The sequence below is a fragment of the Malaclemys terrapin genome, chromosome 2, assembly GCF_027887155.1.
Source record: "Malaclemys terrapin pileata isolate rMalTer1 chromosome 2, rMalTer1.hap1, whole genome shotgun sequence".
Lineage (NCBI taxonomy): Eukaryota > Metazoa > Chordata > Testudines > Emydidae > Malaclemys > Malaclemys terrapin.
In genome coordinates, this window is record NC_071506.1 from 42,793,500 (window position 1) to 42,810,923 (window position 17,424).

At 46.5% G+C, this 17,424-nt stretch overlaps 1 protein-coding gene across 3 annotated transcripts in view; it reads right to left on the reverse strand.

Moving 5' to 3' along the window:
• The window catches only part of ESRP1 (epithelial splicing regulatory protein 1), a 69,124-nt gene extending 59,192 nt beyond the window's left edge, over positions 1 to 9,932 (reverse strand). For all 3 annotated transcript variants that reach the window (XM_054018434.1, XM_054018433.1, XM_054018432.1), the window contains exons 1-4: positions 9,399 to 9,932; positions 8,836 to 8,964; positions 4,496 to 4,609; positions 515 to 629 (exon numbers count right to left, since the gene is read on the reverse strand). In XM_054018434.1, coding sequence (XP_053874409.1) covers positions 515 to 629; positions 4,496 to 4,609; positions 8,836 to 8,964; positions 9,399 to 9,530 — 490 coding nt within the window. In that variant the 5' untranslated portion in view covers positions 9,531 to 9,932. The remainder of the gene's footprint in view (positions 1 to 514; positions 630 to 4,495; positions 4,610 to 8,835; positions 8,965 to 9,398) is intronic.
• Between the last annotated feature and the right edge of the window lie 7,492 nt (positions 9,933 to 17,424).

The following is a 17,424-nucleotide window of genomic DNA, read 5'->3' on the forward strand; positions in this document are numbered from 1 at the left end:
ACTATTCAAAGGTTGAATACCATAATTGCTTCAGAAATAAATGTTCCAGAAATTAAAATGTGCTCCCACAACATCTATGATCTAATATCTGCCAAACAAGGCTGAAAAAATGCTATGAAAATTGGAAGTATTTTAAATGCACTCCGTTAACATGCAAATTTTATCTCCGTGTTTCCTTTCAAGTGTTTTAGTAATTAGGAGTCAAGGTTTATCAAAACTTGACATTAAACAAGACACTAAGGCAGTGATTGTTAATATGGCAAAATTCAGAGGTAAAGAAGAGTTTCAAAGTCTCCTATAGACTGTTCAAAGCTTTTGCAAGGTACCACAAATTTTTGCATAGCTACCAGAAACAGAAGCATATTTAGTAGAAAACCCCTTAATGACTCAATATTGTTTACTAAATTATATCATTCCTAAACAAGCATTATGAACACTCCTATGTTCCTGGGCTGTGTTTCTAGAAGTACTAGGCTGCCATTATAATTCAAGTTATGGTTTTTAAAAAGGATACATTCTGTCATGGCAGCAACATCCAGTTTGTCAACATCAGATGAGTCAGGGCAACATTTCTTGAACTCTTTCCTCAAGTCAAAAAAGGAGTAGAAGCATTCAGGCAATAAGATATTCTGTAAGAGGACATGATAGTGACTGTAAACTAAGGTGAATCCAGTCTATGTTCTCTTGAGTTGTCACATTTTACAACCAGTTTTCAAGTAAAAATAGCCACATTCACCTGAGTACATTATAGCACATATTTTTACAAGGCTCTTCTCTCAGTGACTTAAATATTGTTATGAATCTTTCTTACTCAATAAGTCTGTTCCCATGGTATAGTCAGGGATATTTGCTTCCTTTACTGACAAAAGAAAGGTTATTGCTGCTTTTTATTAATATTACTAATGCTGTGGATTCAATATAACTGTGGGAGAGCAAATAGATACTATTACAACACCACACTTAACAGTTCTTGGTTCCAATTTTCATTAGTTGGCCCTATCAAACTAGAGGGGTCACAGCTCGCTTTACAGAGCCCAATCAAACTTTCAGAAGATGTTTTAATTTTATAGACAGCATATTCAATTAAGGGAAGTCTCAGATTCTATTTGCAGAGTATAATCACACTTCAAATAGTTGTTTTGGCTATTTTGTAAAACAAACAAATTATAGCATGATGTGGTGTAAAGGTTGTGTCAGCATGTGCTTGTTATGGATGCATTACTAATGAGCAACAAAGCCAAGCGTGAGTGTACACAGCTAATCTCACATAAGTGCCAATAAAAGCCATTATACCCTATCACTATGTATGCCACATAAACAAAACTATTTAAGAGTTTGAATAATTCTTCATTCTATGGTATAAAGGCAGGCTCCCTTAATACCATGAACCCAACTGCACAAAGAGAAAGAAAATGAATGCAGGATAACCTCTAAAAGTAACCTACAACATATTTTTAATACATATAAAAGTGTCATGTTTTAAAATCTAACTCTTTTTCCTAATTGTGTGATTCTATCAAGGTTAACAATGGGGGTGGCCCGGAAGAGGAAGTCAGATTCCTGAAACCAGTCGCTGGTGCATAACTGATTATTGCTACTCCTTTTACAGCAGGCAAAATTTTTATTTTATTTTGGGGTATAGAAGAATTTCATATTTGGAGGAAAGAGGAAACACTTTTTTTTTTTAAATACATTGGATTGATTAAAAAAAAAAAAAGGCAGATTTCTTAGACGTTGGGAAAGTCTGAAGTCATCCTAGAGGGGATTGATTAGTAACAGGAAGAACACAAGTGGATTGTCCCAGGTACTGAGTTGGGGGAGATGATGGATATTTAGGAATTTCCTTGTAAGATTTTTTTTTTTTTTAAAGTTCATTGAAAGCTATTAAGTTTTGGAAGAGGAAATGTCTTGAATTAATTAGCATGGAATGGTGTCCACACGTAAAAATCCTTATTTGTATCTGGCTGAAAAGTTAGTATCTCCTACAGCCATAAGCTTCCATGTTTAGTTCAGCTGTTCATGAAGTAATGCTTCTTTTCCAAAATCAGCAAAACAAGATCCTTGTATCCACAATTTAATGGGGTATTGTGTATTGGGATAAGAGGGTGTATGTATGTGTGTGTGTGCGCGTGGGGAGGGGGGTGGGGTGCTGTTGGAAGGATTTTATACTCTAAGAAGTTGGGTTTTGACTTTAGAGTATTGATAGGTATTATGTTAACTATTTTCAGAAATTTTGCATTTAAGTGCAAGATCAGCACAGATGTTAGAACGTCATTTTCTTGTACCAACCCCACCAGCAGGGGAAGGCAGGAAGAGCCCCACACAATGACTTATTATCTACGTGTACTTGACTGCTACAGCCAGACAAAGTCAGTACTAGCTCACTGTGGGCCCTAAGCAGGAATATTCTGGGTCGTTCCCCCCCACCCCCCCCAAATGCATAATAAAGAGTAGTGGGCCCCCCTTTGACCTGCTTGGGGCTGTAAGCAATTGTTTAGTGTGCTTATGTGTTTAGTGTGCTTATACATAGTATCAGCTCTACAGCCAGAGTAGCTGCATTTTTCTCTATTATAGAAGTTATGAACTACAGGTTCTTTTCTCCTTTAATTGCAACATATGTTTAAAACTGCTACTCTGGCTCTCTTATTTTAAAATGGAAAAACTGAACTTTTATTTCATAAGTGTCACCCCGCCCCTGCAAACTCTTATGCAAATAGTCAACCTTCGGTATTTCCCAGTTGTGGTTTCATGACACTTCAGTCCCCCGTCCCCCCCAAACTCTATTCTTAATGATTAAGTATAAACTGAACCTGCCTATGTCATAACCACCACTCAAAGTCAGGGCCTGTTGAAGTAGTTCATATTGGACATCCAAAACTGAGGCACACAAAAACAGCTAATGATTTTCCAAGTCTTGGTTTTAGTTTACACTTAGGTTTTAATCTCAACATTTTGTTATCCGCAAGAAATGCCAGTGACATTCTGTAGTTGTCTGTTTGGTTTAATCTATAATCAGCGCAGAGCAGATTTCAAATTACCAGATATTTGTGTTGAAATAGCAACCGAAGACCCTAGCCAGCACTGAAGTCCTATTGTTCTAGACACTGTACAAGTACATAGAAAAGTGTTAGTCCCCCCTAAAAATCTTACAAACTAAGATGACAAAAATCAATTTTCAAAGATTCTGTATTTTTTTTATTATGTACTTAATCTAATTGCATGGAGGATAAACTGCATAAAATAGGTAAATTGTATAGCAGTTAGAGAAATAATTCTATCATATGGAGAGAAAGGTATAGTTATTAAAATATGGTTTATTTTTTCATGTTTAGAACACATCAGATAGTATGAAGTGATTCATAATACAGGAGCATTCTCCATTTGTTAAACTGACTTTTTTTGAGTGATAAATACCAAATAGTAGCAGCAAGTATTACATTAATAAATAATCTGATATCACAGTTTGATATTAGCAGTAAGATTTACTGATTTACTAGCATCATGCTTTCAACCATTTAAAGAAACAAGACACAGAAGAGAATGAAATGCATGGTTCAAAAACATCAGTGAAAACAGAAAACTGGAATAAATCTGTAGCATGATTCTTAGAATATTGTTAGTTCCTAATGGTACTGAAACACAGAACTGTGCTTGATTGCACGGCAGGGACAACCATGTTTTAACTGAGGTCCGTCTACACAACTGCAATTCTATTGGCAATAGAGAAGTCAGATAGGGACTTGCAAGTCTATTAGTGATTGGTAATTTTGGAAATACATCATCAAATTATAGAAAATTTGATGCAGATGACGAAGAGACACATGCTCTCAGACCAGCGTTTGGCTCTTTACAAATACAGGCAAGTACCATTATCAGAGTGCAAGCTGAATATTACATAAAGGCTGAACACTTATCTTTAGATCTGTCAGCTTTCAAAGTTTCAAAACAGTATGTACAACAGCAATGTTAAAATCGTAAATTATTCACAAAATAATTGACAAGTCCTACAAATTAGTTCCTGTATTAACCCATTATAGCAACCTAAGGGTTTTGTACATGGGAAATACCAGTATAGAGTAGCGTGTGAATTTAAACTGCTGTAGTTAAACCAATAGGACTCCCAATGTGGACATACTTCTTCCAGTACAGGGGACCTTTTTCTGTTTTAGCTTAAGCCACTTCCAAAGCTGATAAACTAAACCAGAAAAAGGCCTTATTAAACTGAAATAAGAGCATCCACATGAAGAATTATACTGGTATAACCACAGCAGTTTAACTATATCATTATAAACTGGAAAATTCCCCAGTATAGACAAGCCCAAAGAGTCTAATAAGCTTACTGATGGATGAGAAATTTCTCTGTTATGACTATGCTGAAGTAGACTCATATTGGGCATCATAAAGCAAAAAGAAGCTGATCAATTCTGCATTAAAACCCAAACACCACCACAGTAGATCAGTCTTAAGGAACGTCTAATGAGTGCAACCACCTTACCTTTTTGGAAGCCTCAGGATGCAGAAGCTGTCTGATGTGAAGCTGTCCATCAGTACAGAGACAGAAGGAAGTACCTACACCAATATTCAGTTCATTGCTCACAGACTGGTTAAACTGAAAGTTGAAAAAAATAGACATAGTACACAATTATGAACTGCTACACTTTGTTATGAAAAAGTCAGTGTAAGTTTCAGATCATTACAACTTGTTGAACATGAAAAGGTAAACGTTCAGTTCGATATAATGCTCTTAATAGGAATCAGGGCACATTCCTATGCTTTATTTAGGAACCTAAATACTATGGGCTAATATTCAAAGCTGCTGAGCCATCACAAATCCGATTAGAGTTAACGGGGACTACACATGCCCAACACGCTTGAAAGTCATCCCAAAGTATGTAGGTACCTCAATAGGGCATCACAAGCCTAGCTTTAAGCACCCTAGTTTGAAAATTTCTGCTAAACTCTTCAGACTAAAGCTCCTGGAAGGGGCTGAAAGTTGGGGGAAGTTAATGAGGTGCAGCTCTTCACTGTATGGTGAGCCGCACTGCAGCAATGAGTAATGGAACCTCCTGGTTATTAGGAAAGAGGAACTGAGCTTTGTGGAGATATGATTGGTAACGCTGGAGCCTGTCTCTACCCCGGCTCACATGCAGAGAAGAAAAAAAGTTTCAGTAAATTTAATAAAGAAATTCAGAGAGAACTAAAACCCAATGATCTTCAATGAAAGGGCACTGGGAGAGCATCAGTTGGGTCACTCTGAACTTAACCTTTGCTACCCCAATCCAACATGGGAAGAGAATAGGGCAGGTTCAGGGGATCCCAGGAGGCTCCTAGAAGTGCCGGCCTCTCCCAACGTGCTCAGCCGCCACCGGACACCCACATGGCCCTAGCAAGAAGAGCCTTCTTCAGCTTTCCAGAGGCTGTGACTCCAACCCCATGCCCCAGCCCATTTCCTCCTCCCATATTTGTCTTCCCAGCTAGACCATCTGCAATAAACTTAGAGAGAGAAGCCTTCCCTGCCCCTACAGAAAGAGAGGTTCAAGTATCCCACCCTAGGGAGACCAGATGTCCCAATAAAATCAGGATGCATTTGTCCCGATATTTGGCGCAGGGCTGGACTGGTCAGCCTAGCTGGCAGGCTCCCTATCTGGCTCCAGGAAGCAGCCGGCAGGACCCTGTGGCCACTAGGTGGAGGGATGGCCAGGGAGGTCTCCGCATGCTGCATTCATCATGAGTGCCAGCTCTGCAACTCCTATTGGCCAGGAACTGCAGGCAATGGGAGCTGCAGAGGTGGGGCCTGTGGGGGCGGGCAGAGACCCCTGGCCGTCCCTGACCCTAGGAGCTGGAGGGACCTGAGGGCTACTTCCTGGGAGCCACCCGAGGTAAGCGCCTCCTAGGCCCTGCCTCCGCACCTCCTCCCCCAGCCCTCAGGTGAGGAGGCGAGTGGCGGGCATGGGGGAAGGGGGGTGGCCAGAGGTAATGGGGCATACATGGCATGGCTAGACGCACATTGGTCTGCCTGGCCCTGTACTGCCAGCATGACCCTTCCCATTGGGGGCGGGCCCATGCCATGCCACACAGCCCTCCCACCCAACACCCCCCAGACTGGCTATGCCCAGCATCCTTGCCCCACAACTGCACAGTTCTGTGCACACCACCACCCTTGCCCAGCACCCCCCAGCCCCACCACAACTGTCCAGCACCCCACACAGAACTGCCCTAACACACACAGATCTCCCCCTCCCACACCACCTAGTGCCCTTCCACACAGCCCCACCCCACCACAACTACACAGTGCTCCACACAGCCCCCCACTACTCAGCACCCCCCGCCCCAAGAAGCCTCCTCACTGCCTAGCATCCCAAAACACACAAACCTCCTCCACTGCCCAGCCCCCGACATACACACAGATCTACCAGACACTCACACCCCCATGCCCTGCCCCTGGGAGGTGAGGTGATGGTCTGAGCCAGCAGCATCAGGGCCGATCCTAGGGCAGGAAATCACTCCGGTCCCTTGGGTAGGGTTTCAAGGTGTCCAGTTTTCAACCAGAACGCCCAGTTGAAAAGGGACCCTGGCAGCTCCGGTCAGCACCACCAACTGGGCTGTTAAAAGTCTGGTCGCTGGTGCTGCAGGGCTAATGCAGGCTAGTCCCTACTTGTCCTGGCACTGTGCTGCACCCCGGAAGCAGCCAGCAGATCTGGCTCCTAGGCGGGGTGTGTGTGGGGGGCAACGGGGCTCTGTGCGCTATTCCCACCCTGAGCACTGGCTCCGCACTCCCATTGGCTGGGAACCACAGCCAATGGGAGCGGGGGGCAGGCTGTGCCTGCGGGCGAGGAGCCTCCTGGCCCTCCTGTCTAGGAGACAGACCTGCTGGCTGTTTCCAGGGCACAGCATGGAGCTGAGATAGACAGGGAGCCTGCCTTAACCCCGCTGTGCTACTGACTGGGAGCTGCCCGAGGTAAGCCCGCACCCTACCCCATCCCTGCTCCCCCCCCATCCCAGAGACCCCTCCTGCACCCCAAACCCCTCATCCCCAGCCCAACCCCAGAGCCTGCACCCCCAGCCCAGAGCCAATACCCGCTGCCTCAACCGGCAGTCCCCTCCAACATCCTGAACCTCTCATCCATGGCCCCACCCCAGAGCCTGCACCCGCAGCCAGAGCCCTCACCCTCCACCCCCTGATCCCCCTCCCACCCTCTGAACCCCTCGATCCCAGCCTGGAGCACCCTCCTGCACCCAAAACCCCTCATCTCCAGACCCATCCCAGAGCCTGCATCCCCAGCAGGAGCACGCACCCCAACTCCCTGACCCTAGCCCAGAGCCCCCTCCCGCATCCTGAACACCTCATCTCTGGCCCCACCCCAGATCCCATACCTCCTCCTGCACCCCAACCCCCTGCCTCAATCCGCAGTCTCATCCAGCACTCCGAATCTCTCAGCCCCACCCCTCAGCCTGAAACCTCCTCCTGGACACCAAACCCTCATCCCCAGCCCCACCCCAGAACCTGCACCCCCCAGCCATAGCCCTCACCCCCTCCCACACCCCAACCCCTTGCCCCAACCCAGTGAAAGTGAGTGAGAGTGGGGGAAAGCGAGCAATCGGGGGGGGGGGGGAGATGTAGTGAGTGGAGGGGGGGACCTCAGGGCAGGGGCGGGGCTAGGGCATAGTCGCCAACTTCTCTTGGCACCAGTGGGTGCTCAACCCCCCTGCCCTGCCCCCATTCCAACCCCTTCCCCAAAGTCTCTGCCCCAACTCCACCCCCTCCCTGCCCCTATTAGACTCCTTCCCCAAATCTCCGCCACGGCCCCACCTCTTCCCTACCTCCTCCCCTGAGTGCACCACATTCCCACTCCTCCTCCTTCACTCCCACAGCTTGTTTCACGCGCAAGCACTGGGAGGAGAAGGGGGGTGCTGCAACCGAGAGGTGAGCTGGGGCGGGGCAGTGAGCTTGGCTGTCGGTGGGTACAGAGCACCCACCAATTTTTCCCTGTGGGTGCTCCAGCCCCGGAGCACCCTCGCAGTCTGTGCCTATAGGCTAGAGTGTTTAATTTTGTGGGATTAGAAAATTGGCAACCCTACCCTTGGGAGCAATGTGCAGGGCCTGCCCCGACCAGGCTCCCTCAGGACCCACTTGTCTAGAGGGGCCCAGCCAAGCCCCCCACACTGAGTAAGACCAGCCACGCTTCTGCACAGGTCCCATGCAGTTCGGCTCTGGGGAGGCAGGCGGGGCCCCGCAGATAGCAGGCATCAGAGACTGTCAAGAGCAGGAGCTACACTGGGGTCCGGCCACGGCAGGAGGCAGAGAGAGAAGCCAAACAAAACCATCACTCACTGGATGCCATGATTGCCTCACACACACTCCCTGACTGCTCGGAAGGATGGACAGCTCCTGTGGGGAGGCCACTGGAGCCCATGAATGAAGGGGTCCGGAGCAGTGAAAATGGGGGGGTCCACCGGGTGGACAGCACGGGGGGGGGACAAAGCCCATGGAGGTGGGGGCCGCTGGAGCCCAGGAAGCAGGGGTGGAGTCCATGGGGGGCCGAGGCTAGAGCCAGAGCAGTGCCCTCCTGACCCATAGCTTAAAGCAGGGACTAGAACTGGGGGCCGTGTACCTCCCTCCCCCATAGCTACCCCCGTCCCCCGTGTGTCTTGATATTTACTCCTGCCATCTGGTCACCCTATCCCACCCCCTCCCCCAGTGAGTTTGTCTGTCCTGGGGGAGCGGGGAGCCCGCGGGCTATTCGCACACCCTTTGCAGTGGAAGCGTGTCTCTGGGAGGCTCGACTCCCTGAAGAGGAGTTTGAGAAGCCCCATTGAAAGCAGAAGGGGGTTCACCTGTTGCAGGGCTTGTTCCAGCTGCGGGGCTCGCGCCAGGCTCTCCACCTCCAGCTTGGTTGTTTCTTTGCATTCCTCGGTCAGGTCCAAGTGCTCCGGTCTGACCAGCACTTCATGCAGGCTCCCCGCCTCCGGGGGGGGGAGAAAGAGGTCAGCGCCCTCTGCTCCCGCCTTGGCGAGCAAGCGCCCAGGGAAAACCCCCCCGCAGGACTTGTGGGAAGCAGGGCTTTGCACGCCTCCCCGCGCCCTGTGGCGTGTAGGGCGGCTGCCCCAGGGGCTGGAGACCCGGGGGAAAAGCCTATGTGGGCGGGCGCGCCACGGGGCTCGGTGGAGGTTGTTTGCTTGAACACAACCCCCTATCACAGCGGGGTGGGCTGGGCTGCCGCCTAACTCCGTTTGCGCTCCTAGCCCAGGCGGCGCCTTCTCAACGCGGGCAGACACCAGCCCTAACTTGGCAGCTGGTTAAATCCCCCCGCAGGGAGCCCCCAGCAGAACGCGCACGGGCAATCCCTGCCAGCAGCCTCCCCTTCCCTTCCCTCTTTGGGGACTACTCAGAGAAATACCTTCTTGCGGGCCAGATCCACCACTTTCCACAGCAGCTGGACCAGCTCTTTCTCATCGGATCCCAGCTTAGCCCCCTGAGCACCAGCAGTCGTCCCGAACAAGATCACCAGGTAGTCAAGAGACGCAGTCATGATGATCGCCGGGAGAGAGCAAGAAACTAGATTCCTGCCCCAATTTTACCGAGAAGACCCTGCCACACACACACCACCCCGGGAGTGTAAAGGAAGAAACTCGCCCCTCCCCACCCGCGCACACCTGCAGCCACTTAGCTCTCCCCCACCCACCACCACTCCCCGGAGACCTGCTCAGGAGGGGAGGCGTGTGCGGCGTCCCCGTTTTGTAGCTGACTGCTTGGGAACCCGTTCAGAGGCAAACCAGGGCAGCGCCCCTAGGAGGCACGCAATGGCTGCGAGCGTCTCTGTTTTGGGATGTGGCTCTACCTGCTCACCCTCCCTCCCCACGTGGTGCAGGTAAGAGACACCTGACTGAGCCCGCCCATTGGCTCCTTCAAACAAGGACGTGGCAGCAGAAGGGGAGGAGGCAACGGCCACTGGTAGGCAGCAGCAGGAGGTGATGGCAGGGGTAGCAGCAATTAGCAGAGTGGGAGGAAGCAACATTAAAAGGGTGAAAGGGGGGGTAAAAGAGGCGGGAATACCAAACTGGGGCTGAGGGGGCAGCAGCAGGAAGAATGAAAACCAGAGGGGTCCCAGGAGAAGGAGGAGGCGATAGAAGGGGTAGCACAAACTGGGGGGTGCGAGGGTGAGAGGCAATAGGAGACAGGGACGCCAATAGTATGGGGAAGGGGCAGCCGCAACCCGAAGGTAATGGGGCAGGAGGAGAACGCACTTCCTAGCGAATGACAAAGTTGCCACTATGAGATCAACACGTCTTCTAGTGCCCCAAGGAAGGAGCTCAGCTGAGACCTGGCTGCGTCCAGCCCTTCGCTCGCTCTGCGGGGTCATTGCAACCGCCCTTTCCCCTCCCTGCGGGTGATGTGTAAAAAAAAAAAAAAGAAAGAAAAAAAAAAAGAAAAAACCATGAACAGCTATAACACCGCTTGGTGATCACTAGAGTCCCACTGCCGCTCTCCCCTGGGGCTCTGTGAGAGGAGAAAGGAGTTTGTCCTGATTTGGCCTGCGGGGGGGATCGCATTCCCCCTCACCGCAGGGAGAAGAAACTCCAGCCCGCGCCAAATCCACGCTACAGGGAAACCGGCTCTGCTGAAGCTTTGAAGTTCCAAGTTGGAAGGACTCAAGGAGGGGAGCTAGATGGGGAGTAGGGTCAGAGAAGGGAAGGTGGATTGTGGGGGCGGGGAGCCAGGCTCCTGGGGAGAGGAAGGAGATGATGAAGAGCCGCAGGTGAGGTGAGTATAAGGAAAGCCGATCACGTGGAGCAGAGGGGTGCCCCAGAGCGATAAGCCTGTGGGGCTGGGAGCGGAAGGGAGGCGAATGGGTGGGGATCACTCATCGGGCGTTGCTGGAACTTGTTCTGTGGAGCCGCAGCAGCGCGGCTTGCCTCCCACGTTACGAAGGGGGTGATGGGCAGTTTTCCGCTGACTACCTTTTCAGGATCAGAGGAGGGAGCCTAGCAACAATTCAAAGCATTGAGCCCAGGACCCCTTCATTCACTCTCTCAGCACCTCCCTGTCCCTTTAACCGCGTTTTATTCAAGGGTAAGAAGATGGCAACAATACTGCTGAGAGGCATCCATCAAATCAGCACGGCGGCCACCCTGGCAGCATTGCTGCGTGTGGTTCAGGCAGAGACCCGCATCGCTGCGCTGTGACTTCAGCAGGCACGTCTGGCGTCTGTGCCAGGGTTGCCAACTTTCTAATTGCATAAAACCGAACACCCCTCCGGGAGAGGGAGAGGGTTCCAGGCTGGGACAGGGGGTTGGGGTGTGTGTGTGGAGGGGTGAGGACTCCGGCAGGGGGTGCAGGCTCTGGGGTGGGGCTGGGGTTGAGGGGTTCAGAGTGTGGGAGGAGCTGCGGGTGTGGACTCTGGGGTGGACTGGGGATGAGGGGTTTGGGGTGAAGGAAGGGGCTCTGGGCTGGGCAGGGGGTGCGGCGTGTGGGAGGGGGTGTGGGCTCTGGGGTAGGGCCAGGGATGAGGGCTTTAGGGTGCAGGTGGAGGTTGAGACAGGGGTGTTGGGGGTGTGTAGGCTCTGGGAGGGAGTTTGGGTGCAGGAGGGGACTCCGGGTTGGGACAGGGGGTTTGGATGTGGGATCCCGGTGGTGCTTTCCATAGACGCCAGGTCCCTGGAGCCCTAGACACATGGGTGGCCAGGGAGGGTCCATGCACTACCCACAGGTGGTGCCCCTGCAGCTCCCATTGGTCGGACACCTGGCAACTCTAACTGCTGCCCCCACAAACACCACCTACATTTCATAAAGTGGTTTAAGACCATCAATCAAATCCCTACGGGAGACCCAGCTGCCTTTCCCCCATTCCCCCCCTCCCCAAGGGAGTACAGGGCTGCTGCTAAGGAGAATGGGAAGAGTGAGTGCAGTACAGTGTAGTTGACCCCCGACAGACACATGTGCTGGGCATACTGAAGAGACGTGACTACTGTGAAAGGCCATTTATGTGAAAACTCACTTCCAAATTTTTCATAATTAGACATAGCAGATACTTATTTGTACTTCTAGGGCAACGTTCATTCAAGGATCTGAAAGGTCTTTACAATTATTCATTAATTAAATCTTCCTTCCCCATACATACACACATTTTTTAACGAGATCTGCAGAACATTTTAATCAGCACTGAAATGGAGCCATGGTTTTTTTTTTTTTTTTTCAAATTGCAGTTGTTACACAACAGTTTGGGACAGGAAGTGAAAATTTTCCAAATGGAACTAATGGCTCTAGGCAGCTAGTGCCTTTCATACAAGTATCTCTATCATCACTTAGGTGGTATTATACCCATTTAAAAAATATGTAACCCGAGATACCAAGAGATAAGGTTGGAAATTTTCACACAGCAGTTCCAATGGGGCTAAGTCTCAAGCTCTCTGCATATTTGCTCCTTTATTTTCAGGTGCTCAAGTATCAAAAAGGGACAGGGTATGGGCAGAGAATGGTTTGTCTGAGGAGCCATGTCCTCAAGTTTGATTCTCATTGTACTAATAAGGCACTGGACTTCAAGTTCCCCTTCCTGGGTAGCCTGATCCAAAACCTTCTGAAATCAATGGAGGGCCTTTCCACTGACTTCAAGAGCTTTGGAGCAGACTCTTAGGCCTGGTCTACACCTAAAACATAGGTTGACCTAACTACGTTGTTCAGTGGTGTGAAAAATTCAAACCCAAGAGAGATATGGGTAAGCTGACCTAGGCCCCATTAAAACAAAGCTAGGTGGATGGAAGAATTCAACCTAGCTAAAAAGCCTCTAGAGAGGGTGGATTTACTCGAGTGATGGATAACCCCCTTTCATCACTGTAACAATTGTCTACACAGCTGTGCCACTGCACCGCTTGTAGTATAGACATCCACAAAGAGACATAGGCATTGCAATGCCTAACTTTTCAGTGCCTAGAAAAGAATTGAAACAACAATGGGATCTACAAACCCAGTGTTAGACACACCTATACAATACATGGGGAGAGACAGAAGCCTCTCTCCTGGAGACAGGAGGCTTAGGTGCCCAAGTTATTTCTTGCAAGAAATGCTGGATGAGGAGGAGATGGTGGTGGTGTCTCCCTCTCTTAATACTTTTAGCCCACTGATTAGAACACTCATCCCAGATGTGGGAAACCTGATCCAGTTCCGTGCTCTCTGCCTGAAGGGGGAAAAATGTTTTAAACCGCAGGTTCCCACCTGTCGAGATAGTGCCCTAACCACTGGGCTACATAGTCATTCTCACCTCATGATTAAAAACAGCAATATTGGGTCAGACCAGTGGTCCATCTGCCCATTTCCTGTCTTTTGATAGTAGCCAATATCACAGGCTTCAGAGGGAATGAACAAAACAGGAAAATTGAGTGATTCATCCATTCGCTGTAGTCCAGTCCCAGCATCTGGCAGTCAGGCTTAGCCATTTTGGCTAACAGCCATTGATAGACCTATTCTCCATGAACTTACCTAATTCTTTTATGAAGCTAGTTATACTTCTGGTGCTCAGAACATCCCCTTGTTATGAGTTCCACAGGCTGACTGCACTGTGTGAAGAAGTACTTCCTTATGTTTGTTTTAAACCTGATGCCTATTAATTTCATGGAACGACCTCTGGTTCCTATGTTACATGAAGGGGCTAAAAACATTTCCTTATTCACTTTCTCTACAACATTCATGATTTTATAGACCTCTATCATATCCCTCCTAGTCTCTTTTCCAAACTGAACAGCCCAGTCTTTTTAATCTCTCCTCATATGGAAGCTGTTACATACACCTAATCATTTCTGTCACGATTCTCTGTACCTTTTCCAATTCTAATATCTTTTTTGTAGGGCTGTCGATTAATCGCAGTTAACTCATGCGATTAACTCACAAAACTTAATTGCAATTAATTGCAGTTTTAACTGCACTGTTAAACAAGAAAATACCAATTGAAATTTTTGAAATATTTTGGATGTTTTTCTACATTTTCATATATAGCTTGTATTCTGTGTTGTAACTGAAATCAAAGTATATATTTTGATTACAAATATTTGCACTGTAAAAATGATAAACAGAAGAAATAGCATTTTTCAATTCACCTCATACAAGTACTTACAAAAGTAGATCTTTTTTGTTACATAAGTGCACTCAAAAACAAAACAATGTAAAACTTCAGAGCTTACAAGTCCACTCAGTCCTACTTCTTGTTCAGCCAATCGCTCAGACAAACAAGTTTGTTTACATTTACAGGAGGTAATGCTGTCCTCTTCTTATTTACAATGTCACCAGAAAGTGAGAACAGGCATTTGCATGACTTTTGTAGCCATCACTCCAAGGTATTTACGTGCCAGATATGCCAAATATTTGTATACCCCTTCATGCTTCAGCCACCATTCCAGAGGACATGCTTCCATGCTGATGATGCTCGTTAAAAAAATAATGCGTTAATTAAATTTGTGACTGAACTCCTTGGGGGAGAATTGTGCAACCCCTGCTCTGTTTTACCCACATTCTGCCATATATTTCATGTTATGGCAGTCTATGATGATGACCAAGAACATGTTGTTATTCATTTTAAGAACACTTTCACTGCAGATTTGACATAACGCAAAGAACTTACCAATGTGAGATTTCTAAAGATAACTACAGCACTCGACCCAAGATTTAAGAATCTGAAGTGCCTTCCAAAATCTGAGAGGGACAAGGTAAGGAACATGCTTTCAGAAGTCTTAAAAGAGCAACACTCCGATGCGGAAACTACAGAACCCAAACCACCAAAAAAGAAAATTAACCTTCTGCTGGTGGCATCTGACTCAGATGAAAATGAGCATGCATCGGTCCGCACTGCTTTGGATGGTTTTCGAGCAGAACCATGGAGGCATGTCCCTGGAATGGTGGTTGAAGCATGAAGGGACATATGAATCTTTAGCACATCTGGCACGTAAATATATTGCAACGCCAGCTACAACAGTGCCATGCGAATTCCTGTTCTCACTTTCAGGTGACATTGTAAACAAGAAGCGGGCAGCATTATCTCCTGCAAATGTAAACAAACTTCTTTGTCTGAGCAATTGGCTAAACAAGAAGTAGGACTGAGTGGACTTGCAAGCTCTAAAATTTTACATTCTATTTTTGCAGTTTTTTGTACATAATTCTATATTTGTAAGTCCAACTTTCATGATGAAGATATTGCACTACAGTACTTGTATTAGGTGAACTGAAAAATAGTATTTCTTTTGTCTTTTTACAGTGTGAACACTTGTAATAAAAAATAAATATAAAGTGTACATTTTGTATTGTGTTGTAATTAAAATCAATATTTGAAAATGTAGAAAACATCCAAAATATTTAAATAAATGATATTGTTTAACAGTGCGATTAATCGCATAATTAATTTTTTAATCGCTTGACAGCCCTACTTTTTTGAGATGGGGTGACTAGAATACTCTCAATATTCAAGATGGGGGTGTGACATGGATTTATATAGTAGTATAATGATATTTTCGGTCTTCTTATCTATCGCTTTCCTAATAGTTTTTAACATTGTTAGTTTTTTGAGTGGATGTTTTCAGAGAACTATCCACACTGACTCCAAGATCTCTTTCTTGAGTGGTAACTGCTAATTTACACTCCATCATTTCACATATATAATTGGGATTATATTTTCCATTGTGCATTACTTTGCATTTATCAACATTGAATGTATCTGCTATTTTGTTGCCCAGTCATCCAGTTTTGAAATCCCTTTGTAACTCTTTGCAGTCAGCTTTTGACTTAACTATCTTGAGTAATTTTGTATCATTTGCAAACTTTTCCACTTTACAGTTTGCCCCTTTTCCTAATCACTTTTATGAGTATGTTAAACAGCACTGGTCCCAGTATAGCTGTTTGGAAGACCCTGCTATTTACCTCTCTCCATTCTGAAAACAGACTATTTATTCCTATCCTTTATTTCCTATCTTTTATTCAGTTATTGATCCACGAGAGGACCTGCCCTCTTATCCTATGACTGCTTACTTTGCTTAAGAGTCTTTTGCAAGGGACCTTGTCAAAGGCTTTCTGAAAATCCAAATACACTATATTAACTGGATCACCCTTGTCCACATGTTTAACACCCTCAAAGAATTCTAATAGATTAGTGAGGCATGGTTTTCCTTTACAAAAACTGTTCTGACTCTTCCCCACCAAATCATGTTCATCTAGGTGTCTGGTAATTCTGTTGTTTACTATAGTTTCAACCAATTTGCTTACTACTGAAGTTAGGTTTACCGGCTTCTAATTCCCAGGATCGCCTCTGGAACCCTTTTTTTAAAAATCGCCATTACATTAGCTATCCTCCAGTCATCTGGTACAGAGGCTGATTTAAGCAACATGTTATATACCACAGTTAGTAATTCTGCTATTTTATATTTCAGTTCCTTCAGAACTCTTGGGTGAATACCACCTTGTCCTGGTGACTGTTTCATTTATCAATTTTTTCTAAAACCTCTTTTATTGACACCTCAGTCTAGGACAATGCTCAATTTGTCACCTAAGAAATGACTCAGATGTGGGAATCTCCCTCTCATACTATGCAGTGAAGAGTAAAAAATTCATTCAGCTTGTCCACAATTGCCTGGTCTTCCTTGAATGTTCCTTCAGCACTTTGTTTTCCTGCTTCTGATCTACTTTATAGAAATGTGCTTTTGTTTTTGTCTCTTTTGCTAGTTGTTCTTCACATTCTTCTTTGACCTGCTTAATTGTACGTTTACACTTGACTTGCCAGAGCTTATGCTCCTTTCTATTTTCCTCAGTAGGATTTGACTTCCAATTTTAAAAGGATTCCTTTTTGCCTCTAACCATCTCTTGTACTCTGTTGTTTAGCCATGGTGGCATTTTTTTGGTCCTCTTACTTTTTTTATTTGGGGTATATATTTAATTTGAGACTCTATTATGGTGTTTTAAAAAAGTTTCCATGCAGCTTGCAGGCATTTCACTGTTGTGACTGTTCCATTTAATTTCTGTTTAATTAGTTTCCTCATTTTTGTATAGTTCCTCTTTTTGAAGTTAAATGCTACTGTGGTGGGCTTATTTGGTATTCCCCTTCTTATCCCCACAAGGATGTTAAATTATATACATTACAGTTGCTGTCACTGAGTGGTTCAGCAATATTCACCTCTTGGACCAGATCCTGTGCAACACTTGGGGACTAAATCAAGAATTGCCTCTCCCCTTGTGGGAAATTAGCTGCTTCAAGAAGCAGTCATTAATGTAAAACTTCAGAGCTTACAAGTCCACTCAGTCCTACTTCTTGTTCAGCCAATCGCTCAGACAAACAAGTTGGTTTACATTTACAGGAGGTAATGCTGTAAAGGTGTCTAGAAACTTTAACTCTGCATCCTGTACTGAGGTGACATGTACCCAGTCAATATGGGAATAGTTGAAATCCCTCATTC